Here is a 26,085-nt window from a genome sequence, read left to right on the forward strand (position 1 = left end):
AAAACTATGTTTGTGACATGAAGTAGCAGGATCCTGCATTGCTAATGCATTCTTTCTTGCACAAGTATATATTGTAGAAAAGAAAACTTTAAAGATTTAATGTCATAATCCAAACGCAAGAGAAACCGCTATAAACCCCCCTGAGGCAGTTTGTACTACCAGGCTGCATACATGAAATTTGTATTCGTTTATCAAGAAGGAACAATGGTCACCCCCACAAATACTGATGGATACTTAATATTTTGCTAAAAAATACCTCAAATTCTGGCTTGAGAATGATAGTAAATCAACACCTGTGGTGGTCTCAAGAAAAACTTTTCTAAATTGGCATTTACTACAGTGCTAGTTTGTATTGCTGGGTGGTTTTGTGTTTTGTCCATCCTTTCTAAATGTTTTACATAATCATCATCCAGTATCATCTGCAGTGATCCTGTGTTAGGGCTCTACAGAAATATCTATCAAAGAATAATGCTGACTAGACAGCAGGTCTGTAGTGCACACATGGATCAAAAATATGGTGGTGCAACAATTACTTGGAGGTAATTTAGTGTGGCACAAGTTTTTCCTCTGCCCATATCACTTACTGCTTTGTATTTGTTTTTGTTGTCTGTAGCCCATCCATATCAGCCTTAAAACCCACTCAGCTGGCATGACAGGTCAGTTAAACCCAGTAAGTACCTGATCTTTATTATAGTGTGGGTATGTCCTGTTAAACTGGATGCTAGGCCTTGTATTACATGATTTATTCTCTTTAAAGTATGTTATTTAAAAAAAATTTGAAATGTGAAAGAAAGAAGAGTATGCCTAAAGTGACATGTTTTTAATGGTTTTCCCCTGTTATATATGAAATTATATCGTATGAAGTGTGAAATCGACTAGCATGGTAAGTAGTCAACCTTAAAGGTTGTGTGTGTTTTAGGTCCCTTTAATGTAAAAGGGTCAGCTCATGCTAATGAGAAAAAAAATCACTTTTCTCTAGTGGTATCTGTCATTTTAACCCTTGTATATCCCTGGCCATATTCTGCACCTAATTCACAATGTATGCCTCCTCCCAACAAAATCAGTTTCTTTATTTCTATATCAAAATCCAAGCATTTTTTCTTTTTGTAACACAAGATATGAGCACAACTTTTGCATGTTTGAATGAGTTGGTTTCAACTCGGTCTTCAACCCAGTGGCACAGAGCTAAGATTTAAGACAGACACACACACTTTTTACCTCCTGACTTAATGCCCTGCCTGCCCATCCCATTTCTCTGAAATTCATCATAATTTGTAAGTGAGATTCTCTTGAAATACTCTTCATCTTTTTTTCATTTTTAAAAAGAATAGTCAGAATTAAAACAGCAAGGGCAGAGAGATTCATAGTACAACCCATTGCATCTTTCCTTAGACCCTCCCCGCCTGGCGAACACCCTCGTCTTTAAATCTCTGCACCCATTTTAAAAGAAAAACTTTCTGACAGAAATTTTGAGTCTCATGCATGATTTTAGATTTTGTCTGACTTATGAATGCTCCCAGCAGAGCCCCTGCAGACAACACACAACTGTTTTCAGCCTCAATGATGCGTAACTGATTTTAATATGGAAAGTCAGTGCAGTCCCCTTTTTAAAAAGAAGTGATGTCTGTCTTTAACACCATGTTGTAGGTTTTGGCCTCGGTGTGAACTGTTCAGATTATTTGATTTGAACAATGCTTGCAGACCTGAAGAGGTGAAAGTGGAAAAAAAACAATCTTGAGTAACAGAAAGGATGATTAAGTTTTAACCCTTAAATCAACTTGTGACCTTCTTGGCCCCGGGTTGGGAACCACTGATCTAGAGGATGGTTTTGTTTTTTTATTTGGTTTCAAGATCTTGTCTTTAACACACTAAAATTGAGGTGAAAAGAATCCCTGTGCCCTTGTCAGTCTGAATAATCCAACACAGTTTTTGTAGGGGCAGTTTCTATACAACAAATAACTTTCACTGAAAAGAAAAATTGTTTCTGCAAAGTAATGTTTCAGTTGTATTTTGTCAGTGTAATTTACCTCAGTTCTCTTGCAGTATGGGGGCAGAAATCGATATCTCAAAACCTGGACACACAAAACTAAAACCATCAGCATGAATAGACACCACTAGAGACAATATTTTTTTGATTTTGGGTGAACTGATTCTTGAAGTAAAATCTCAGAAATGTTTGCAACAATATGTATTTAAGTATCAAAGTATTCATTTATGCTGATGACGCTTAACTAGTGTTGTGGAAATTTTTTCCTGCTAATTAAAGTTCAGATGTATTCAATTTTTTGATAAATGTGGTCTTGACAAACTGTCAAGTCTATTGTTGGCACTTTGTCTTTTCAAGTAATATTTTTAACACTTGTTTTGGTTCAGGTGTGTTTTTGAATTCGTAGGACCTACAAGCTGCTCTATAAGGAACAGTTGTCCCAAAAATATCTTGACATTTGAATGGAAATGTGACACATTATGCCAAGAGTTCTGTTTTGTTTTTAAATAAATAAAATAATTGCTTTGTTTTGTTTCCCCTTGTTTTTCTTGAATTACTGGATTCCAACTGAGATCCACTGTTCTGAACATGTGGGCTGCTCAGTGTGTGGGTGTTCAGGAATTAGAGCACCACCTAGTGACCACTGGGGGGTATTGTGGACCTCGAACAGATTCAGGTTAGACTCTGCAATCTCCTGTGATGTCAGACACTCTGACACAGTTGTTTACACTAATAAAATGCTGTGTGAAGCCTGACTAAAACGAGTGATAACCTAGAGTGAACTAATAGATAAACTGAATATTTGCTCATTGTACCTCACTTTTTGAGCCACTATGGCAGCTATTTAATGTACAGATGATGGTTGAGTCTCATTCCTGAGTTATCCAAACATTAGTTTTAGGAATGAGGCTCAGTAACTAATTGTCTTAATTTAGCTGTGATTGACTAATGTTTAATCCCAGAGATTTGATTTTCTTAAACCTGAAAAAGAGGAAGAGCAGAAGTCCAGTTTTCTCTCAGATTACTTGAATTACATTGTGCCTTACGGTTGCTTTTGGCCAGTGATTGCAAAATCAGTTGTCTGCCTCAGGATTAAGATGAGAATACTGGGTGTCCCTCATTAAATGTTCATTCACAAGTGACCACAAAGTAAAAATTGATTTTTGAAAATAAGACAAAAATTCTACAGTAAAAGAAGTTACGAAGTGAAATATAATAGCATTTAATGGCTATTTATTTAGTTAATTAAACTGCTATTTAATTATTCTTACTAATGTTGATTCAAGTATTGTTTTTTAAAGAATACTGGCTGCTTTGAATTGAAATTACCTACAACATAAGTAATAAGTCCAGCCAAAGAAGGTGCGTGTACCGGCGTGAAGAGTATTGAAATGGAAACTTGGTCTGGTGGCCTGTTTGTGTATGTTTCCTGGAATTAGTCATGTATTTTTTAGTCTACATTTGTGGTTAGAAGCATCAGTGAAGCCAGACACGCTCTACTAAAATTACATAAACTGTCTGAGACCTCGTTAATGTTTTGCTTCATGTAAATTGCTTTTAAGAAATGAATGTCAAAGCATCCATCATAGCGCTCTGGCAAACAAAAGTTTAGGTGCTCAATAAAAGTGATTAATTGCATTTCATAGAGAAGACGTAACTCGAGCTGCAGCTTCTTAAATTGTAGCACCTTGCAACAGCAGTAAACAAATTCACCAGTTTAAACTTGCTAATTGTGGTTTCCTGCTGGACAAGCTAAGCAATGCAACAACAGTACCAAGAACAGGTTGTGCGTCACATGAGTCTGCTGGAAGCTGATCTTTTTCACTGATGCTAAATATATGAACCACAAAGCAGACGCATTGTGGAGAGAAACATCACCCTCAGCTTTCAGAGACTAACTTGAAGAAGTGAGACTTGAGTCTCAGCTCTCATGTGTTTAATGTGATTAATAATGGATTTGTTTAGTGAATGCTTCTGCAGGTTTGCACCTCTGTGTGGGTGCAACTTACATTTACGCCATTTACTACGTTTGTTTTACCATTTTGTTTTTGTTTTGTTACTGCTCTGCCACGGTCGATAATTTACTGGTTGGAAATTGTGCACATACTTGAGTATCAAAGTAAAAGTAGTCATAATGCATTATGCTTTAAAACTAGTATGTAAGGAAAATGTTTAATTGTTGTTGCTATAATTATCACTGTTATTGTTGCTGGTGTTATTACTGTTGTTATCCACATAATTTATTTACTGATTTATTTGATTGCTCCCTTTGCTTCTTGAACTTTTATCCCTTATTATCTACCATCTCTCTGTCTTCTCTATTTTCTTTACTTTTCCTCGTCCCCCTCGCACATAATTTTTCTTTCCCTCGTCTTTATATATACATAATTTATAACCCAGTGGCTCCCAAATGTTTTCTGTCATGCCCCCTTCAGAAACCTGCCCCATAAGTTATTATTAATCATTAACAATAACTGATTTTTTTTTTAAAAAAGAAGAAAAATCTCTTGTCAGTTTATTTCCCCTACATACATCATATTCCTATTCATTCAGCTTTGTTTCACTCTATATTGCACTCCTGGTCATTCATGTCCATCACCCCCCTAGTTTTGTAACCACTGTTACAACTAGTCACATTATTGTGACTGTTGTTCACACTTAATGATATTAACTAAAACAATGCTGAACAGAACGAGCAAACCCCCTCCTGAGGGTCTGGTGGTTGCTCAGCAAGATATCAGCCTGTGTAAAGAATGAAAGTGGAAAAAAGATAAATTAATAAATAGAAATAGATAATATAAAATAGAGATAAATGAAAGGAAAATAAAGTAAAGTTGATGATGATGCTTTGGTCTTGTGTCTGCCCTGCTGTCATTGATCTCAACACGGTGCCGTAACAAACAAGTTTGCTTTTTTGCAATTATCTTGAAAACAGCTTAGCTTAGACTCAAAATTATGTTGCCATTTTAATCATTCAATTCATCTGCATCTTTTCTCAATTAGTATTCTACATAATGTCAACTTTTGTGACCTTTTCAGTTTTATCAAAATATTTTTTTGTGAACTCCTCCTAGACCACTGGACTAACTGTCTAGTGTTTTTTGCTCCATTTGTTTTTTATGAGTCAATCATTTTTTAACAAAATAGCTAATTTTCAAAAAATTTGTAATAACATATGAAGGCACTGAGATATCAATGTGAAAACCGATACCCGTGTTCAGGAGTCTCCACTAAGCTAACATACTAATGGCCGATGTATTTCACCACTAGGGGTCGCCACAAACTCAAAAAAGTGTATTTCTCATAATTGGCTATTTGAATTGGTACAAAATTTGGTTTGCATGATCTTGGGTCATGATTCTGTAATGATGATAATTGATTAAAGTGGGCATGATTTATAATAACAAATCTAAGCCTGTAGACCTTTCACAGTCCAAACTTCTAAAAATCAGCTGTACGTCCTACAGAGCTGAAATTCAAACAGCACATCTGCTGAATTGTGACCAAAGTTTGTCTCACTGCAACCTGTGATCAATTCAAAAGTCCATCACTTAGTATTTTTCAAATTATGAAAAATCAATTAATTTCAACTTTCAACTAAATCTCCACTAGTCTTCATTCAAATGAGACCAAAATCAACATAATCATTCTGTACATCGTTGATATCAAGTATTTCAAATTGTGTTCAGATCGGTTAAACCATGAGACTTCAATGATATTTAATATCTTGCTGTAATTTGTACTGTATGCACAACATTTTCTTTTTTTTCCCTTCAGTTTGGTGAAACCACCAAATCTTTTGACAAAACACCTGAAACCAGCAGAATGATGTGTGTTTTTTTTTTCAGAATTTTATCACCAAGATTGCAACCTTGCCAACAATGTGATAACCTCTGCATGACTGTGTTGTGTGTCGTATCAATGCTTGTGTCTTGCAAGCATCTGTTTTCTTGCCTAGACCCCGTTCATTGCTGCTTGCAGCTATATAATTATTTTTCTCTACTAAAATTTTTTGTGCAGCAAAAAATTGTACGATGAAAATTCTGTTGGTTGCAAATTCCACTCACTACACAGGCAAAAAAAAAATGACACTCACTGACCTGAAGGTGGTGCTGTAACAATCAAGTTTATGTTTTTGCAGTTATTTTGAAAACAGCCTAGCCTAGACTCAAAATTCTTTCACCATTTTAATCGTTTAATTTATCTGTTCATCGATTTTTATCAAAACAGGTAATTTTTGAGAAATCACTGTGAAAATCGAGACACTTGTTCAAGAACATTCATTCAGCTAACATTAAAGCACATTGAATTTCACTCAGGGGGCGCCACAAATGCAAAAAGGTTGTGTCTCCTAATTGGCTGCATGAATTTGTACAAAAATTTGTGTGCCTGATCTTGGGCCAGGACTTAACAAGTTAATGTTTGATTTCTTTCAAAATTGTTCCCATAACAGTTAAATTTCTGCAAAATTTTTAGTTTTTTTTTTTTTTACATCCCTTCTCTGCACCTGCTTCATCAAAACCTGGCCCTGTTTTTTCCTTGTGAAATTCTTTCTCTTCTCCTTAGGCTATAAAAAACCGATATAACTCTATATAACTCATTCATAACATTTTATAAAATCACTATGATGCACTGATCACCAGCAGAACATTTCATCACATTTAAGTGTTAGAGATGATTGAATTATTTACCTTCATTGACTTCAACACAGTACTTTATTAATTGTATGCAGAACTAAGTCAATGCTTGCCAGTCCTGCCAGTCTAGTGGTCAAAAGAGATGCTGTATAACAGTGAAGTCATGGGTTCAAATCCATAAAGGGACGGTGTGGTGGTAACAGATGCATTGTGAATTCCCAACACTAATCATGTATGTACAATGATACTTACTGCCCTCAAGATAATGTTATAAAATACAGTTTTAGCAATTATCTCAAAAACATCATAGAGCCAAAATTTTGCAGCATGTTAATTTTTCAAGTCATCAGTGTCTTTTTTTTTTTTTTGCTTTAAAATGTCTTTCTCCCAACCTGCTTGGACCTGGTTAAAACCTGCTTGCAGGTCTTGTGTTTATTTTAATATTGTATGTATTTTAAGTCAAAACTTGAGACTAATGTTTTTGTCGTTTGGCCAGTGAGGACTTAAGTTCACATTTTTGTCAATTTTGTCAGACAGACGTCTCAGATGTACAAATCAGACAGTACAAATGACAGTCCGCCTACTGAGACACTTTATTATCATAAGCAGACACATCCTGTTCAGAAAATCATTTCCTGTGGGACATGCAAAAGTGTTTTCTCTGTGGAAAAAAAGAAAAAAAAAAGAGAACCTCCTTTGTGAATGAAGCAAATTTAACTAAAGAGTTGAGTCAGGCTCCTTAAAACAAAACAAAACAAGTGGATCTTTGACGATGTCCTTTCACATGTTGGTTCTTACTGTTCTTACAGCTACAATCCTGTGAAAATATCTTAGAAATAAAAAATCATGTAGGACATACTGAAGACCTGTCAAATCGTACATCCTGATAAGCTGTCTGATTCTTGAAAAGGCTCACACACTTTGACTGAAAACATCATTTTTCAAAGATTTTATAGATTGTGCAACAATGTCATTATTGTGAATTCATTTGGGCACGATGATTGTACAGTGAAAATCCGATATTGTGACCACCATTGTTGAAACTATGAAAGTTGCATGGATTTCATTTGAAATAATGGTTCCCCTTCTTCATTTTCCTCTCTGTTCTCCAAATGCTCAGTCCCCCCCCCACCCCCCAACAGTCAAGGTCCAAATCTACCATCCACTTGTGTATTTCAAAACCATTTTGGCTGCCAATTGGTAGCCAGTGTTAGGCAAACGTTTTCCAGGTGAATAAAAAAGTGCTAAATGATGCCATTTGGGCTTAGACTTGACTAAAAAGCAGTGTGGAATCTTGTTGACACGTGAAATTCAGTTTGTCAGAGTTGTCTGCATAGTTCAATTTTGTTTGAGGGTGTTTCTCCACTTTTAAGTACCAGCGGTGTCATTTTAGATTTATGTTAAAAATCTCTCAAATGATTCTTGATAAATTTGTTCTTACCGTTAAGGACTAAACAATGCCCTAGATTAAAATCGTAATGACTGCATGCAATTTTGGGTACCTGTTTATGCATATTATAACCTCTGATGCTTAAAAATTGTTAGAGGTTAATTCTTATTAATTATGGAGAGTCAAAATGCCCGTAGAAGAAGAAACACCCAGATATACAAAGGAGAAATACAGAGCTCTGATCCTGATGTAACTCTTTACCGTAAGGCTTCAGAGCGAGCTGATCCATCATAGGCAGTGTTTGCTTCCTCTTGTGTTCGTCTTGAGGTTTTGAAGGTGGAGCTTCGTGGGGTTCCTCTTGGTTTCATTTACAGTTAACCCAACTTTTGTCACAAGTGTTTGCATCAGTGTTGTCATGGTTTACCTCACTGACTTCCCTGAGGATCTTCATTAGTGTCTTCTGAGAGTATTAGAGATGGCTGGTGTCCAGTACCTGGCCTGTCTGTGGACTCTGTTCGTCACACTGACTGGATGTGGTGAGTTCAGTTCTGTTGTTATGCACTGTTCTGATCAGTTGTTTCCTTTTCTTTTTGTTTGAATTGTTCTTTCTGGGGAGTAAGACTGAGCATGAGGGAAGTCACCAGGACTGAATGTCTTATATGGGATGGACAAAATGTGAGGAACTTGGCAATAAAAATGCATCGCTTTGAAAAAAAACTGTAAAATTTTACAAGATTAATTTAACTTTGGTCATATTTTAAGATGTAGTTTGTTGTAGTATCATGTTGGATTATACTCTTGAGCTGTTGCCGCTATTTTGTCCACCTCACTTGTATCGAATGGTAGCTCAGAACAGGACTAAATCAGATTTAAAATGGTGAGGTGAACATCTCCCAATTTTAATTTTTGTTTGTATTTTTAATTTTTTTTTTTTTTTTTTAGCTCTCTGGGTGATGTATTTGTTTCTAAAAGAGTTTTATTTTGAAAGTTTAACACATTTAAAGCTACTACAAGGAGTTTTTTCTTAGCTGGTTATGAAACTTAAATTTATTACCGATGCCTGTATATGACCTACATGAGCACACAAGACCATTAGCAAGAGGATGGGCCATTTCTATTTAGCTGTTCTTAGCCACTGAGTCAGGTTCTACTTTAAATCGGATGAAGTGAGCCCGTGTCTCCATTTTCCCAGTCAAAGTTACAGTGAGTAGTACGTTCGCCAGTTAAAGGATGGAGGAGATTTTTTAATGCATGTTTTGTAGTGTTACAAACACATACTGCTCTTGTCCACAGAGGCATTTAAAATTGACAAAATATTAAAGTTCCTTGTAGTAGCTTTAAAGTAAGACTAAGTAAGACTGAAAATTAGAAGACTAGAAAAATAAGACTACAATTTGGACGTGTTCTCATGCATTTTTTTTATTTTTTTATTTTTTGCACCTCAGTATCCAGTGACATTCAGTTTTTGGAGAGGATGGAGGGGGAATCTGTGGTTCTTCCCTGTGTGACTGAGCAGACATCCACTTCGCCCTACGGTGTGTACCTAAAACGCAGCTGGCTGCAAGAAAGTGATTTTCTGTTCATGTTCACCAAGAGTGAGTTCAGTCTGCATAACGACAATGACAAAAACCGCACGAGCGTCAGTGGAGACCCGAGCAGCCACTCTGTGAACATCACCATCTCTCAGCTGAGGGTCAGTGACACAGACCGCTACTACTGTAACTTCTATGTGGCACACCCGTCCTCTGAAGACATACAGGTACCTGGGAAGACTGAATTCTTCCTCCTCGTAAGTGCTGGTGAGTTGTATTTTTTCTTTTTTCTTCTCATCCCACACATTTTTCACACTTGCCTGTCACCCACAGCATATCTTAAGTTTCCAAAACTAACACCCACCCTACCAAAAAACAAGATGATCAAAGCATCCACTCACGCCTCCACAGGGTGTTGACATTTGCAGAATGTGTGTGTTGCTCCCACTAAGCGCCACTGTGTAATAAGGCATGCTTTATAAGGGGTTATAAATGTTAATAAATGAGGTTTGGGCCATGGCGCCTTGCAGCCAGAAAGAAACAGCTCTTACTTTTGAATTAAATACCTCAGTTAAGATATCAAGAACATTATGCTTGAGAGGGATACACATCAGCAAGAGCCACTTTTCACAGCCTGACAATCAAAGTTCATTTCACTGTTAAGTAAAAGGAAAGGAAATACCAAGGAAAATATAGTACATTTAATTTAATTCCTTATATATGTACATTTAATTTAATTCCTTATGTATATATATATGTATATATATATATATATATATATATATATATATGTATGTATGTATGTATGTATGTATGTATATATATATGATACTTTATTAAAATGTACTATATTTCCTTGGTGAGACTGTTAACAGGGTCTCTCAGCAGTCTGATTATTTAATGTTGAAATCCAATCTGCTTGTCTTTCCTAATTTCTAACACATTCAGCACTTTCTCCATGATGACTCACTCTGGTCCGTCATTTTGTGTTGACAGTTTGCAGAATAGCCCGGACATCAGTTACTTCATCATAGTATACAGTGTCCTGGTACCAGATCTGGAAATACTAATTCCACTACCACCACTATTAACAAGTAACAATGAAAATGATACTGAATTTTATTGAAAGTAGAGAAAACGGTTCTTTTTCTGGTTGCAACCACATACAACAGCAGGGTTTCAGGTCCTTAAACCCTGGTCTAAAGGACAATAGTCTGAATTTTAGGCCTTGACATGTCTTTAAATGTCTTAAATATGATTTTTGACTGGTCTTAAAAATGAATTGGATTATTAAGTTAATACAACTGCAATACCTTCAGTCTCACTTTTAAAAGTGATTTTTTTTTTTTTTTTTTTTAAATGCATTGATCATGCTACGACAACTACAAAACAAAACCAACATGGGCTCTGATTTTCCTTTCTATTCTTTGTACTTTTTTTTTTCCAAGTATGGGTGTTATATAGGTTTTAAGTTGTATTGTAATGGTCTTGAACAGTCTTAAATTTAACTTGTTGAAACCTTGTGAAACCCGGAGTACAGGAAATATTTATGTCAATATATCAATTGTCCTACAAAGGTCTGAATATGTTAGCAATTGTAGATGATTATTTTTTAAGATGATATGATTATTTTTTTTTTTTAGGATACACTAAAACTCCTGTCCAAAAGGTGCATCTATTATAAATGCCTGTTGACTATTCATATAATTATTTAGTCCTATGAGGGACTCCTGTTCCCCTGTTTAAAGGGGTTTTTTGGGGGGAGTTTGGGAGACAGACAGACAGAGAGTGTCACACTGTACAGACTCTAAAACCCCTTGAGGCAAATTGTTATTTGTGATACTGATCTTCACTTGATCTGGGTACATTTGATCAGGAAATATAAATTAAAAAGTCAGAAAACTATTCTCCCTCTCCCCAAACATACCACATTTCATACTATTAAGTTTTATTCCCTCTCCCCTCTGGAGACGTCCCTGGCATGGTGGACATAGGCTTGATAGAGACGTGTGCCGGGGGCTCGGCCGTGGTTCCCTGTCTCCCCCCAAACGGGGACAGCTTGGCTGTGGAGGGGGTGATCCTGAAGCGACAGAGGGGCCGGGCACCTGTGGAGGTGTTGTACCACTCCTCCCAGTTCCCTGTGGAGAAGGTCCGGCTGTCCCCTGCGCCCGGCCCCAGCGGCATCACCTTCAACCTGACCTTGCAGCAGCTGCAACCAGAGGACAGCGCCCTGTACAGCTGCCAGCTGCTCCTGCGGGGCAGGCCCGACAGTGGCACCTCTCTAGGGAGACAAGTATTCTTTCTTTCTGTGCAAGGTGGGTCACAGTGGGACTTGATGGCCAGGTCGCTTCAAATAACCTCCATTTGAAAAAAAAAAATAATAAAAAAAAATTTAAAAAATGAAGATATAGTTTATTTTCGTAGTTTTCATTGTTGCAGCCATGTGTTTCCTCCTCCTCTCTCGTGCTGTTGTTGCGGTGTCTAAAACTGTCTGACTTATCAGTGCAACTCTGATATCTCAGGATGTTGGCTTTCTACTAACAGAACTACTACTGATAATGATGTTTATGTTTGTCACGTAAACTGTCTTGCAGTATTGTTTGTTTGTTTGTTTATTTTCATAACGATCTGAAATAAGTCAGTCCAGGTTTCAGGTCTCATGTGATCTGGAACAAGAAAAGTCTTTCCATCATCTCTATCAATTTCACAATTGCAAACTTCCCCTTTTCTTTTTTATGTCTGTGTTTATGCCTGTGGGTGTTTTCTCAACTGATAACTGAAGACCAAAATAGACACCGATAATGTTTGACATGAATAGTTTTTTTAATAATAATCGTTCAGTCAGTTAATACATTAGTCATTCTGGTGATATTTATCTGTATGTAGCTTATAAAATAGCGAACAGTGTGCAGAAGCTTGCAGAAGTTGCAAACTGTGCGGTGCGATGTAATTATATGACGTATAATTATAGGCTTACAAATATTTTAATTAGACCAATAATACATTTTATATGTGCAAAATGAAAAACTGAAAACTGCTATTCTACTAGAGCTGTCGTGCAATGTTGGGCAGTGCCATCAACCAATAGCTCAAAATTATTTTCAAATCATAATTATAAAGAGTAAGTCTGATGATATCTATAATATATAATATATCAGTATATTTATTATTGCTAACAAATCCCATGAAAAGACCAGTTGAGCAAAAGTTAACATAACTAAATAACTATTAAAACAAAGCAACGCAAAAAAGATCAGTAAAATATATAACACTTAAAGTCTGATGTGTTCTATTCTTCTGTGCCACAGAGCTCCATATTTGTCCAGAACTATTGAAAACACTGCAGGGCAGGGCTGATATACTCATTCAACCATCCTACTGTTGTAAATACCCACCAGCACAACAAATGTGTATTAATCCACAGCTGAAAATACTGTTTATTATACTAATTATTCACTTCACTTTCAACTTTATTTGTTCCTGACAAATGGACAAATGGTTTTGCAGCAAGATCATTTCAAGATCAGCATCACTAGTATAAATAAATAAATCACTAATGTAAATAGAACATGGATCTTGAAAAACATTTGAACAATTTTATTTAAAAAACATAGCAGAAAGTGTATCGCAAACAAACAAACAAAAACGTAACTGTCTGTTTGAGTGACAGTTGCTAAGAACTATTTAACTATTTACTAACTTTTACCAAATTATGAAGTTTTTAAAAAAGAAACTATATATTGAAAGAGACCAGGATTGAGGGATGGATGATCTCATTATTTGTTTTGCTTTTGTTTTTATTTCTTGACAGTGAGAAAAATATAAACTATCACCACTTTCTGACTATGAAAATATCATGAATATCATTTACGATGACTCAGAATTTAAAAAAAAAAATAAAAAATCTTTTGTTCGACGTGTTTTAAAACGTCATTGCAATTGAGCTCAATTCTCACTTTCACTGAGCAAACAACTGTTGTCACCTCCTGATAAAATCAAGCTGAGTTCCCCAGTGATGATAACAGGTACTGATCTTGACATTTTACAGAAGCCTTGTCCTGCCACAATGTATACAATGAATGAATTTTCTCACCATATATTAATATTGTAACTGCAGCCTGAAACGAGGAAGGAAGTTTGGCTCAGCGGTTTTCTGCACTTCCACGGAGCATGTCCTCTAACCACTCACTAACATGTTCTGCTTTTATTTTCAAGTGTTGTTTCTAACTTTGAATATTTTATGAATGCACATTTATGTGGAACGGAGTGCAACAAGGAAGCTGAATAGCGTCCATGTGGTTTCTGAAGAGCCGTTGTGTGGCCCTCTGATCTTCACTGTCCGTCTCTCTGCTTCTTTGCAGGAGGTCAGTGTGGCTGCTCCAGCTACTCCACTCTGCTGTACGCTCTGTCCTCAGCTGTGGCCGTTCTCCTCTTCCTCCTCTTTGTGGCATTTATGATGATTTATCAGGTGAGCGTGCATAATGTGCTGCTCTGACACTACACAGGGGTAAAGGGGGAAAAAAAATCAAACTGATGTTATTACTATGAGCAGCACCTGCCTGTTGAGAGCGTGCCATATAGTTCCTCTGCAGCTCACCACAAAACCACACAAGTTTCATAACGTGTTGCTGTCAGATGTTAGCTTGTTTTTCTTAAAAGTCGATGAGGAAGGCAGTGAAACCTCTACTCCACTTTTTACTTTAGTTTTAAGACCTTTACACTAGTGCTTATGACAGTGTATTTAACAAACATCAAACAGTTAAACATGTTATAATCAGGATTTGACTCAGTTAAGTTGATTTCTGTTAAGGATGTCCTCCGGAGACAGAACGACAAACTCTGAACTTAACACAGGAAATCGAGAGTATGTTAACTCTGTTTGTACGTCTCACTGATTTATTTTCCTCCTGTCTCTGTGACTATTAGGGCAAATCTCACCGCAGTGTGAAGTCACACCCTCAGGCCCCCATCTATGAGGAGATGACTGGGCTAAAGAACGCCAGTCGAAAACTGGGTTCTCATCATCTGGAGGAAATGGAGCCCTCTGAGTACAGAAACTGCCCTGTGAAGAAATCCTGTCCTGAAAACCACTATGAAAGCCCCAGTGGGGCCCTGCGCCCCAGGAGGGAATGACATGTTCGACCTTCTCACCAGCATCGTGAACGAGACCAACTTGTCAACTCAAGTGCCAGAAAATCACTGGACTTTTTCAGCAAAGATTCTCCTCATAGTTTATTTTTATTTCATGTAAATTAGATTGTTGATAGTTTGAAAGTGTTTGTATTTTCCTTTAAATGAGATGTTGGCTGCTGATGTGGTGGTATATATACAGTATAATACATGTTCTCAAGAATGAATCGCGATTGTTACTGGAGAAAAGTTATTTTTACATTCACTGTCTCTCACCAAAGTGCACTGTTTTCTTTGAGGTGTAACACTCAAGTTGAACACATTTCCTTCCTCATATAACATCTGCAGACCTCAATTTAGGAAGAATTTAAAACCCACACGCAGCTGCCAGTTTATAGATAAAATAATAATAAAGGATGATAAATCCTCCCTTCCTGAAGGTTATAATGTTCAGTGTTTTTTAAACTGTTTTAGAGAGGTGACAGTTTAACTTTCTTAACAGTGCTGCCATCATTTGTGAGGCTGTTGAACTCTATTGCATTGAACAGAAGTGTTTCTGTTATTTAGCCTACCCTCTGATATAAGTGGGGTGGACAAAAAAATAGAAACACCTATCTGTATAATACAATCAGCAGCACTACAGAGGTCTACTGTGTCCTCCTAAGTGTCCACATAGTTAAAACAACACCTTTATAAGACAGTGTCAACAAAAATTTAACATCTCATGAAGGGAGGATTTATTGCAAGACTGTTTTGTTAAATTGCATTAGTTTTATCTTAGTTTATTAGTGTGAGGGTCAGGTTTTTCTCATACAGCACAACTTCATGTATTTTATTCAACCATGTGAAAAAGCAAGTTTACGACAGATTTTTCATCCTACATACAGAACACTTGTATGTAGGATGAAAAAATCTGTCGTAATAGAGAGGGGTCAGGTGCAATATTGATAATGATGCATGGAAGATATACATAGTTTTGTATAGTGTGTGTGTGGTTATGGAAGTAGCTCTGACAAAGTATAGTGGCATAAAAAAAAAAAAAAAAAAAAATCCACATTAAATGTGTGTGTGTCATGCTTGTACATAATGCTAACAGAAAACTGCTATTAATGGTGAGAAACTCCACAGGGCACCTTTAAATGTCTGACAAATTACTAAAGGTTAAAATCACATACAAGTACAGTGTTTCTCTTGAGCATTCCTGTTTATAGATTTGCAACAAAGGGATGACAAACTTATGGTCATGTCTAGATGGTAACCCCAAACCTGTGAAACGTCTCACAAGACTGATCAAACCATAATCTTTTCTTAACAGTTTTTTTTTGGTCAGTAAACCTAAGCAGATCTTAACCACAGTAATATAAAACATGATTAGTTTGTAAAACATCCATAATGAAGGTACAGGACATATAAATCTCGCAAGTTTCGCAAAACTGGGTTTACAATCCAAGATATGACTGAGATTCATGTTCTCTCACTGTACATGTCATCATATTGCTGACCCCTTCTATACTGCATGTTAAATATTCACTTTTGTCTCTCTACTGTGCTTATGTTCAGTGTGCATTAAAAAAAATAAAATTCTTTTAAAATCATTCTGAATTGTAGGTGAAGTAAACAAAGAATCCATTTAAAAAAATGACAAGACACTCAGTAACAGCCAAGAAAATTTGTAATTTATTAATATAGTCCGAAAGAAGCTCCATAATCCATGGAAACATTTTTTTCCGGTGCATGTCCTTAACAATCACATTCTATGAGGAGAAAAAAGAACGACATTAAAAGCCACAACTTTGTATTTCAGTTACAGACATTTTTCCTTAATGTTTTTTTTTTTGTTCAAAGTAAAGAGAAAGGCAAAGGCAAAGTACCCCCATTCCCCCACCCACCCTCCTCCCCTTTAAAAAACAGACAGCCTTAAAAGTCATGGGCTTTTTTTCAGTACAACCCACAGTGCTTTAGCAGAAGGATAAGCGCTCATTGGTTAAGGATTACACAGCATGGCGACGCAATGTTAAGTTTTGCTAAAACATTGGATGATGATGATGATGATGATAATAAGGAGGGGGCGGGAGGGGGAAATAGAGTGGAGGAAATTTGAGTAAGAGACAAAAACAAGAAACAACCCTACATCAAACCCTGAACCCCAGAGTCTGAGTCGACAAACGCCTGCCGTACAGCGGCTGGGTTTGGACTCTTCCCTCCCACTTGTGCATAGATCATGATCCTTTAAAAACCAGCTTTATTCCTCCACTTCAACCTGCCTCTGAAAACCATCTGTTACATGTTAAGAAATCTCTCAACTATTGAATACCTGTCGCAGGAACAGACATGTTAACAGACAGGAGAGATGATTAAAAACAAACAAAAACTTCTTGCACAATGCTCCTGAACTACAGGATGGAAACTTAAAGAACAACACATACAAATGCATTTTCTGTCACTGTCTTTTTGACAATCAAACCATTGATCGTTGTTTAAAATGTAAAGCAATTTCTACTTAGATTTCACATGTAAAGCACTCCACTTTTTTCAAAGTTGATTCTCAGTCTTATTTGGTAAATATATAACTTGCTACGAACTTTTTTGTTGTTGTTTTAAAGAAACAATGGTACTATCTATATTCTGTTAAACTCATAACCTTCAGTGCTTGCTTGGAGTTTAATTGTTTTCAGTTTTCTTTTTCACACAAACATTAAACTTAGAAATGATGGAGTTGGTATCTGGAACCCTGGCCTTCCTGAGACAAAATCCACATCTTTTTTTTTTTTTTTTTTTGAGTGTGCAAGATAGTGAGCAAACTGTGTCGCTTACACAGAACATAAAATCACAACTCAATACATACAGAGATAGTCTGTCGACACTGAAAGAGAAATTAAAAATTGAAATATGACACAACACTGATCAATCCCAGAGTTCTTTAAAGTAGCGTAAATCTTCATTTTGCAAGATTTTCATGTCCATATTTGATGGAAGATGAAATTTGTCCTTTTTTTCTTTTTTACAACATTCCTGTTATAAATTTCTATCCTATTTCTTTGAACTTCAGACAAATGAAATGCTTGTAAACGACAGGTGGCTTTTGCAAAAAACAAAAACAGAAAAGATAGGCACCTCTGAAATGAGTCTTGTAACAAACTCACCTCCCACACTTTATCCCTTTCCATTTCTCCATGAAGTTAACATAGGGATTACTAGTCCTTCTACAGCTATCTATGGCCACAGTTCTTTGTTTTTTTTTTCCCCTTTTCTGTTTTTTTTTTTAGTTTTTTTTGTACTTTTTTCTTTTATGATTTTTTTCCTCATTTTTTTGTATAACTGGAACAAAATGGTGCAATACTCAATGATAATCCTTGTACTGGATTATTCCACAATAAAAGCCACTATAAGGTAGATAAACTTTTTACAGATAGAATGAAAAAAATCCATTAAGTCCTTGAGTAAACATGTACACATGAATTGTCACCATCTCCCCTCCGTACTTAGACTCGTTTCTCTACGATTAGCTGAGTGAGGGGTAGAAGACACTCAGTGCAACGTTAGAAGATAATAACAATGTCTATCAGAATAGTTTTTGACAGGACAATTAACAACAACAACAAAAAATAAAGGATAAAAACAGACACAAAAAATATAACATACTGAGTGGAACATAACAGCAGGCCATGTGCCTGGTACACACAGTTTCTTGCACACACATTCATACAAACATCTGACTTTCAAGCACACATCTAAGATGACTTTTGCATTTTTTTCCAAAGATTTTCTATTTGTAACTTAATGCAATACATTTTTAATATTCTCTAAAAGCCCCTAAGTGTACCTGTCAGATGGAGAGAACATAAAAGAATTACTGACTTCACATTACGTTATTGGCGCTCCATGATTCAAGTATTTGTGTTCAATATTTTGTTTTGTTTTGATATGTTTGTGATTTTTTTTTTTCATTGACTGGTTGGGTTGGGCTTTTAGACAGGCTAATTAACAAACAAATACACATATATACAGTACAAGCACTTCAAAGTACTGCAATATGTCATTAAAACCAGAACGTGCATATCCGACTCCGCATAAGAAAGACGCAGCTTTCAATCAATCAAGTATCAGTTTATACCCGACCCGAATTCTTTCCTTCGTATCACTTATTTGCGGGGAAAATATATATTGCTCATTTTTCAGTTGTATTAAACCAAGACCTTTCAAACAAAAATGAAAAGTTTCAGAGGTTACGATCCAAGAAGTCTGAAGAGGTGATACCACACACCATACTCACAGTATATACGTATATATATGTAGTGTATACATATATACTGTTATCTAGAACAGAGCTGTAGAGAGGAGAGCCTCTCAATGCTGGTGCAGCATGGGAAACCCCCTTCACTGTCAGGGTTCTCCAGTTAGTACAGGATGCTGGGAGGTCCTCGGCTATTGGGTCTGTCTGAGCTTGGATCAAGGCAGTTACAGAAACAGGCAATAGTGATTTTTGCTTGTGTGCTGCAGGACTGCAAGTCCTGAAAGGTAGCCTTTTCCCGTTTTCTAGTTTATTTTTTATTTTTTTTAAGTTTTAAAACTTTTTTTAAAATGTTTTTTTTTAAGACTTTGTACCTCTTGAAATGTGCCCCTCCCCTCCTGCTGATGCAGAGTGAGGAGAGCGAGGCTGATACAGTGGGCCCAAGCCATCTGGGTCTGTGGAAATGTACAGTTCAGTGGGCCCCGCTTTGAGCAGGACACAAACATAAAAATGAGATAAATACAGCATCCACAAAAAAGGCACCCCGGCCATCGCCAGTCTACTCCTTTAGATGGTGGTAGTAGAGGCTGATGACTGGAGACGTTTCAGCTAAGAAGTGCAGAGCTTTAACATATTATAGATCTTTTTTCATTTAGATTTTTTAAGCATTTTTAAGATTTTTATGTCAAACTTCATAAAAATGACGTTAAAATGCGATTTCATTTTTGGTTTTAAAAAAATATGTACCCGGGATTACCCATCATCAACTGTGCACTGTAGCAAACTGGAACCCCCAACTGAGTAAAGATTTTCTCCTTAGCATGGGGCATTCCCCACAAAAGCATTACAAAAACAAAACAAAAAAAAAGAAATCTCAGTCATTTACGGGTGTGATGCTGCCGCCCATTTGTTTGATCCCTCCTGTCCCCCGCTGCACCCTCTGCAAAGGTTATCAAAGCTCCTCCGAACAGGGAACAGAAGTGCTCTTTATAAAGATACAGTATGACACAGCAAATTTATATTGGCACAATACGTTGGCATCTTTTACTTACATGCAATAAGGGGCCCCAAAACATTAACAGCAGGCCACCTTTAGAGAAAAGGGTTCAATAGGAGTCTTTTCCCTTCCAATTAGGATTAAGTTCGAGGCATGAGGTCTGTAGCAGATGGCCTTTTAATTTAAGACTTTGCTCTCACAGTAGAAAGGACAGATACGGAGAGCTGCATCTCATACTTGGTATCATCAACTCCCCTACCCTGAGATCAAGCTGGACAGAAGTGTCTTCAGCGCAGAGAGAAAGGCTGACCTTTGATAAAGTGTTTGGACTTTAGTATACGACAGTGCTCTGGTGGCTTGGCCCAACTTTAACAGAAACAGCGGCCATTCTGAAGTGCTGACAGAAGTGCACGGGAGTGGGGAAACAAGTGTTCAGGTTTGCCAAGGTCTGGGAGGAGTGCTTGTTCCCAAGTCAGATTTGGCGTGCTGTATGTAAAGGGCCCCAGCCTCTAGTCTTTTGCATAGAAACAGATAGGAGGGCCTGTTGGTGCCTGGTCAGGGGAGGGCTACTGGGTCTGGTTGAGGTGGAGGAGGAGGAGGAGGAGGAGGAGGAGGAGGAGGAGGAGGAGAGGAGGTCATAGCATAGCAGCTAGGCAAAGGGCACGGGGGGACAGCCTGCGGGCAGGCGGAGCAGCTTGGAGCGACAGACACCCACATCCAACTGTCTGAGACACCCTATTTTTACACATCTCAAGATACTACCTGGAAGTACTACAGAATACTGTCAAAACACAAAAGCATGATCAGTTTAAAAACAAATAGACAATCAATAACGCTCTGTAGTATTGATCCTCGTTTTGCATTCAATACACAGGATGAACATACAGAGGCACCTCTGACCAAAGTGTTTCTGCATATGAACAGTGAAGGGCTAGTTCAGCAGCCAGTATTTTCGTAGACCACTGCATGTAGACAAAAATAACAATATAACACATTGAAAAAAATAAAGTCAAATGATCTTTTCAAAAAAATAAAAAGTACACTGGCAAAAATTCCAGAAATATGACTATTACATCTTCCAGCTAAAGTGATCTTTGTGTCAAAGAACTGAGAGATGGGGGAAGAGGGCTGGAACGACACGACAGCAGGGTCGAGCGGTGGCAGGCCCAACCCCCCTCGTTGGAGACGCCGTGTGTTGGCAGAGAGAGAGAGAGAGCCACGATTGGCCAGTCTTGGAGGAGCTGCTTTTGCTTGCGAGACTTGAGGAGGGAGGGTCAAGTGGAGCCCGGGAGGAAGTGCTGCGCTGTGGAAGGGCTACCGCTTGACGCCCGGAGGACCACAGCAGAGAGGCACTCGGTGGACGCTCCCCCTCCTCCGTCCGACTCCTGCTGACTTACCAGCAGGTGTCGGAGACAGCAAGTCTAGTGCCTCCAAACAGAACAAGGCTAAACATTTGGAGTAACAGTGATATTCACTTTGATATTGTTCAAAGAAGGAAAAAAATCATTGACTGCAGTCCCCCCCCCCCCCACAAGTCCAATGGTACATTTCAGTTTTGTTTCCCTTCATCCTGCTACCAGAGGAACAACGCCAGACACATTTCCAAGGAATAGATATAGTACATAAAAGAGCAGTATATATTTTTTGTTGTTTTCACTGTTTTTGCTGCTCCTTTTTTGATTTATTGGATTGCAGTTGAAGCAATTTGCTCTTCATAAGTGCTATGATAAAACCCTTTGAATATTATAAAAGTCTTAGTCTCTTCTGTTTGTACAGTACCAAACGCAAGGAACACTCGTAGGTCTACTGCATTAGGAGGAACCCCTCTTATTTGGTATTGTGCCAGATACCCAGAAACATCCAATCCCCCGCCGTGGATTCAGTCTCTGTTGGGTGTGGCTGTGGCATGCAGAGAGGAAGTGTGCATTATTGTGTACCCAGTGTCACTCTTTAGTACAGTTTTGCTGCATGCACAGTTCGACAGCTGCTTCTTCCTCTTTGCAGAGTTTTCCCAACAGTTTCAGGGGGGATCGATGGCCTGGGGGGAATCCAACTTTTGAAAAAGGGGTAAGGTTTTGAAGTTCCAAAGTCTTTTGCTGCAATCAGCAACAATCAAAAAAAGAAAAAAAAAAAAGAAAAAACACAAAAAACACAAAAGAGAAATCAGCTCCGGTGGACATAAGAGTACGGACGGAAGAAAGGTCTATGGTATATATTGCACAATGTAACTGTCACATGAAGTTGAAAATTGTGTTTTTCCTCCGAAAACTGGCTGACCATACAGACCGCTGGGCTTCATAACAAATCGGACAATAGAAAAATTCAACAAAAGCACCAGTAAGCGACTGGCTTCCAAGTTGAAGGTGACCAGAAGGATCTGGGCTTGCAGACGCCAATGATTAGGTGCCACCAGACATACATAGATATGTGCGGAGACACGCAGCAAGGTTGACAAATAATCTTCTCTCAGCTTATATGTTGTGATAGATATAAAAAATGCGCTTGGGTCTAGACCTACACAAAAAAAAGAACGTTTAACAGCTGTTTTACTCCCTTTGAAAAGACAAATTAAAAATAATTAAGCTGATGATTGGTAGGGCCAGTCACGTGGCCAGGCCTTCTTACTGTCCAGTGACAGAGTTAGTCACCAGTCATGTCCTGTACCACTTGCTGGCTCAGAGGGTGAAACTGTGCAAGATTTCAGCTATTTCTTCAGTTACAAAACAAACTAAAAAGAAAGGCGGCTTGGGAAGGACCTGGGCCAGAGAGCACTTAAGGCTAATATTAGTGCTGAGAAACAAACGTTAACAGAACGAGTAAAGGTCTTTGAACCACATCATTGGCCATGGACATGCTGGGAATGGTCGTTTTTTTTAAGTCTTATTTTGGGATGATTTTTTTTTTTTGTTGTTTTTGTTTTCGTCGAGGGAAAAGGAAAGTCTCAGATGGCAGCTTTGATTGCTTCTCCTAAAAACACTTCACACAGAATGTCATGTATACTCATGGAAAAACTCAAAACACTAAAAAGGTTTCTTTGTGTTGTGTCTTGTTTCAGTTTGTTTTGTTATGATGCATTTCAAAAATACCAAAAGGAAAAAAAAAGTTGCTTTTTTTCTTCCAAAAAAGGTAAACCAAACGAAAAAGGACAAATGCAAAACAGAAGGCCTGGAGTCTGCAGTCTGTGTGGTAGTGACCCCGGCCTTCTGATCCGCAATTCACAGTTCAGAACAGTTCAAATTGATACTGATTATCGCCACATGATTTGCTTGGGTTTTGCTCCTGTTTTTTTTTTTTTTTTTTTTGTTTTGTATTTTTTTCCACTCCACCCTCCACAGATGGCTTACATGACATGGTGGTGGTGGTGGGTTGGTTGGTTGGTTAGTGTATCGTGGCATCACCCTACATGGACTCCCCACTCAGCAGATCTCCAGGCAGCAGGGTGTTGATGGGGGTGGGACTCCCGATCACGCGGGTGTCTTCTCCGCTCGGCGGTCCCCACAGGCTGGAGTACTGGGGCACGCCACCCCACAGCAGGTCGCCTCCGCTGGCCTTGCCTCCGCCGCCGCCACTGCTGCTCCACTGGCCAATAGAGTGGGACTGCGCTGCCCCCATCCGGTTTTGATTGGTTCCCGGGTTGGCCTGCCAGCTAGTGGTGTTTGCCCCTAGCGACTGGCCTTGTGCAAAGAAGCGGTTCACCTCCTCCTCACCGGCAAATTCCGCCAGGATGGTGGTGTTTCCAAGCACACACCTTACACAGGACAAAAGGGGAAATTATTTATCTGACAATGATAAAAAAATCATCAGAAATAAGCTAATACTTTTCATAAAAAGAGAATATGTTCTGTAAGTTATGTAAAAACTGGACAACATATACTTGACATACTGTTTTTTTCTTTAAGATTATTTTTTGGGTTTTTTGCCTTTATTATGATAGGACAGCTGAAGATATGACAGGAAAGGGTCCAGAGAGAGAGGGGATGACACGCAGCAAATGGGCCACAGGCGGGAATCAAACCCACAGCCTCATCACATGGTGTGCGTGCTCTACCAACTGAGCTACAGACGCACCCATACACTTGACATACTTTTAAGTGGTAGTGCTTCTAGGGGCTTCACTGTGCTATTATGCTTTCTGTGCCCAGCCATAACCACATTTCGTGCTGCTGATCATGAAAAGTGGGTCATACATTTTGCATTCTGTTTCCATGACAACCAGGTGCAGTGGCTGCCACTATTAGCAAAACAAAATGAGAGACAAATTTAGAACGCAGCCAGTGAGCTCCCAGACTGGCTCTACACCAGTGTTTCCGCCTGTTGTATTACAATAGTCACAGTAACATTACAGTATTGCTGAGTGCGGCATGACTCTCCACCTCATCTTCCATGTGACAACCCAGATACAAAAATAACATCATCTGCACTTATCCAGAAAGCTGAACTGTTCTCAGCATGGGAAAGCACCAATAAGAAACCTACAAAACTGGGTTTTCCCAAATGTTCCCCATTTTATTTCTCTGTTAATTCTACTTTAATATAAAAAATAAAAAAAATCAGAGGCAGTCGAGGCAGAAGTGGGATCATTTCCTTAAAGTTAACTCACACGATTCTGGAGAAAGACATCTGTTGAGTCTCATTTCCAGGTCTTCACATACTGACATTCTGGGTTGGTGACTCGACCTCAAACACCAACCAAAAGCACTGGTATTTGATGAACTGGGAATGAGACCCATTAACTATCTTTCTCCACAACCATTTGTGGCAGCTTTAATTTTCGGTTAGCTAAGTCCACGTTAAATGTTAGAAGACTTTGCTGAGGCTTACATGTGCAGAGACTTCTGGGCCTTTGCGGCCTCATCCTTGGAGCTGTAGCGTACCACGGCGTTCCCCTGGGTCAGGTTGAGGTGGAATGTGATCAGGGGGCCATGCTGCATGCACAGGGTCCGCAGAGTTGAACCATCAATCTGGAGGGCAAAAGAACTGCAGTTACAACTACAACATAATATCTGAATTTATTTATCTGCATATTACACTGTATTTTCAGTCGCTGTTTATTTCCCTTACATACTGCCCACACTCTATTTTTGTTTGTTTTCCTTCTTCTTAGTCTTTTTTGAGTAATGTTGTACCGATATTTCATCTGCTGACAACTTTTGTTTCCTATCTCATTGCTTTCATTTTATTTGTATTTTCTCCACTCTGCAAATAAATAAAATCACATGTACTAAAAGGCAAACTAAAAGTTCTGAATTATATGATGTATTTACATGCTGGCTCTACTAATCATACACTGTGGCTTCAATCTAGCAAGAATTAGCAGCCAAGCAGACATACTTGTGGGGTGAGATTCCTCAGCACCAGCCAGCTGCTGGTCCGGTTGGAGCTGTCAGTACTCCAGGTGGTTCCCTCTGTAACAAAAATGCAGACACAGTCAAACATAGAGTGAAGTATTAATTAATTTACTGAAAAAATTGAAGCAGTAGTGCTGCAGAGTTTTTCTCACACTCATGTGAGCTAATAAGATTAACAGAAAGCTGGTTCAACAGGCGTTAAGACAAAGGAAGCAAGTGAAACAATAGAATACTACAAGTAAAACTGTTCATTTCCTGTCAAACCACTGTCACGTTAGCTCTGGGCTAAAGTTTACTATTATGCATTTTTACACGACTCTTGTCTACGCTACTAAAAGTAATCTTTCCACTTCAATCTGCCTGAATTTAGACATACCATATCAAAACGAGGTCACATGCATGTTTAAAGGAGGCTTCATGCAGAGCCGGTAAACCTCAAGATGTCAGTTTAGCAGGGTGTGTTCACCCCGCCTTTATATCAAGAATGCTGTGAGCACAGGGTTTACAGCTGTGACCTCCACCACACTTATGCATTTTAAGTAACGCTTGTGTTTGCTGGGCGTGAAGTACATTATAAAGAGATTGATATATGTTGCTTTCACTCTGGTAAGAGGTGGCATTGTTGAAAGCTCTCGATGATGTTCACATGTTTAAAGGAGATGTAGTCCTGGTGAAGAACACCTCAAAATGAAACCTGAGGCTCAGAACTGTCAATACACTAAGCAATGTTTCCCACGTATAGAATTTATTGGGCCAGCCGACATAAAACCAACATTTTTGTATCTATTCTTTCTTCTTTTTTTTTTTCAATATCGTGCTTTGAAATGCAGCTG

General features: G+C 38.2%; 2 protein-coding genes across 6 annotated transcripts in view; one reads left to right on the forward strand and one right to left on the reverse strand.

Moving 5' to 3' along the window:
• The first annotated feature begins 8,366 nt into the window (after nt 1-8,366).
• On the forward strand, nt 8,367-15,138 carry cd7al (cd7 antigen-like). Its single transcript, XM_084713226.1, has 5 exons — nt 8,367-8,550; nt 9,460-9,813; nt 11,517-11,861; nt 13,908-14,014; nt 14,473-15,138. The coding sequence occupies exons 1-5, from the start codon at nt 8,490-8,492 to the stop codon at nt 14,677-14,679; spliced, it is 1,074 nt and encodes a 357-aa protein (XP_084569352.1). The 5' UTR covers nt 8,367-8,489; the 3' UTR covers nt 14,680-15,138.
• A 5,590-nt stretch (nt 15,139-20,728) lies between these two features.
• The window catches only part of tnrc6c2 (trinucleotide repeat containing adaptor 6C2), a 59,659-nt gene continuing 54,302 nt past the window's right edge, over nt 20,729-26,085 (reverse strand). For all 5 annotated transcript variants that reach the window (XM_084715604.1, XM_084715605.1, XM_084715607.1 and 2 more), the window contains 3 exons: nt 25,236-25,309; nt 24,726-24,865; nt 20,729-23,652 (listed from right to left, as the gene is read on the reverse strand). In XM_084715604.1, the coding sequence (XP_084571730.1) occupies nt 23,304-23,652; nt 24,726-24,865; nt 25,236-25,309 (563 nt within the window). In that variant the 3' untranslated portion in view covers nt 20,729-23,303. The remainder of the gene's footprint in view (nt 23,653-24,725; nt 24,866-25,235; nt 25,310-26,085) is intronic.

The sequence above is a fragment of the Lutjanus erythropterus genome, chromosome 3 (assembly GCF_056507025.1).
Source record: "Lutjanus erythropterus isolate fLutEry1 chromosome 3, fLutEry1.hap2, whole genome shotgun sequence".
Taxonomy (NCBI): Eukaryota; Metazoa; Chordata; class Actinopteri; order Lutjaniformes; family Lutjanidae; genus Lutjanus; species Lutjanus erythropterus.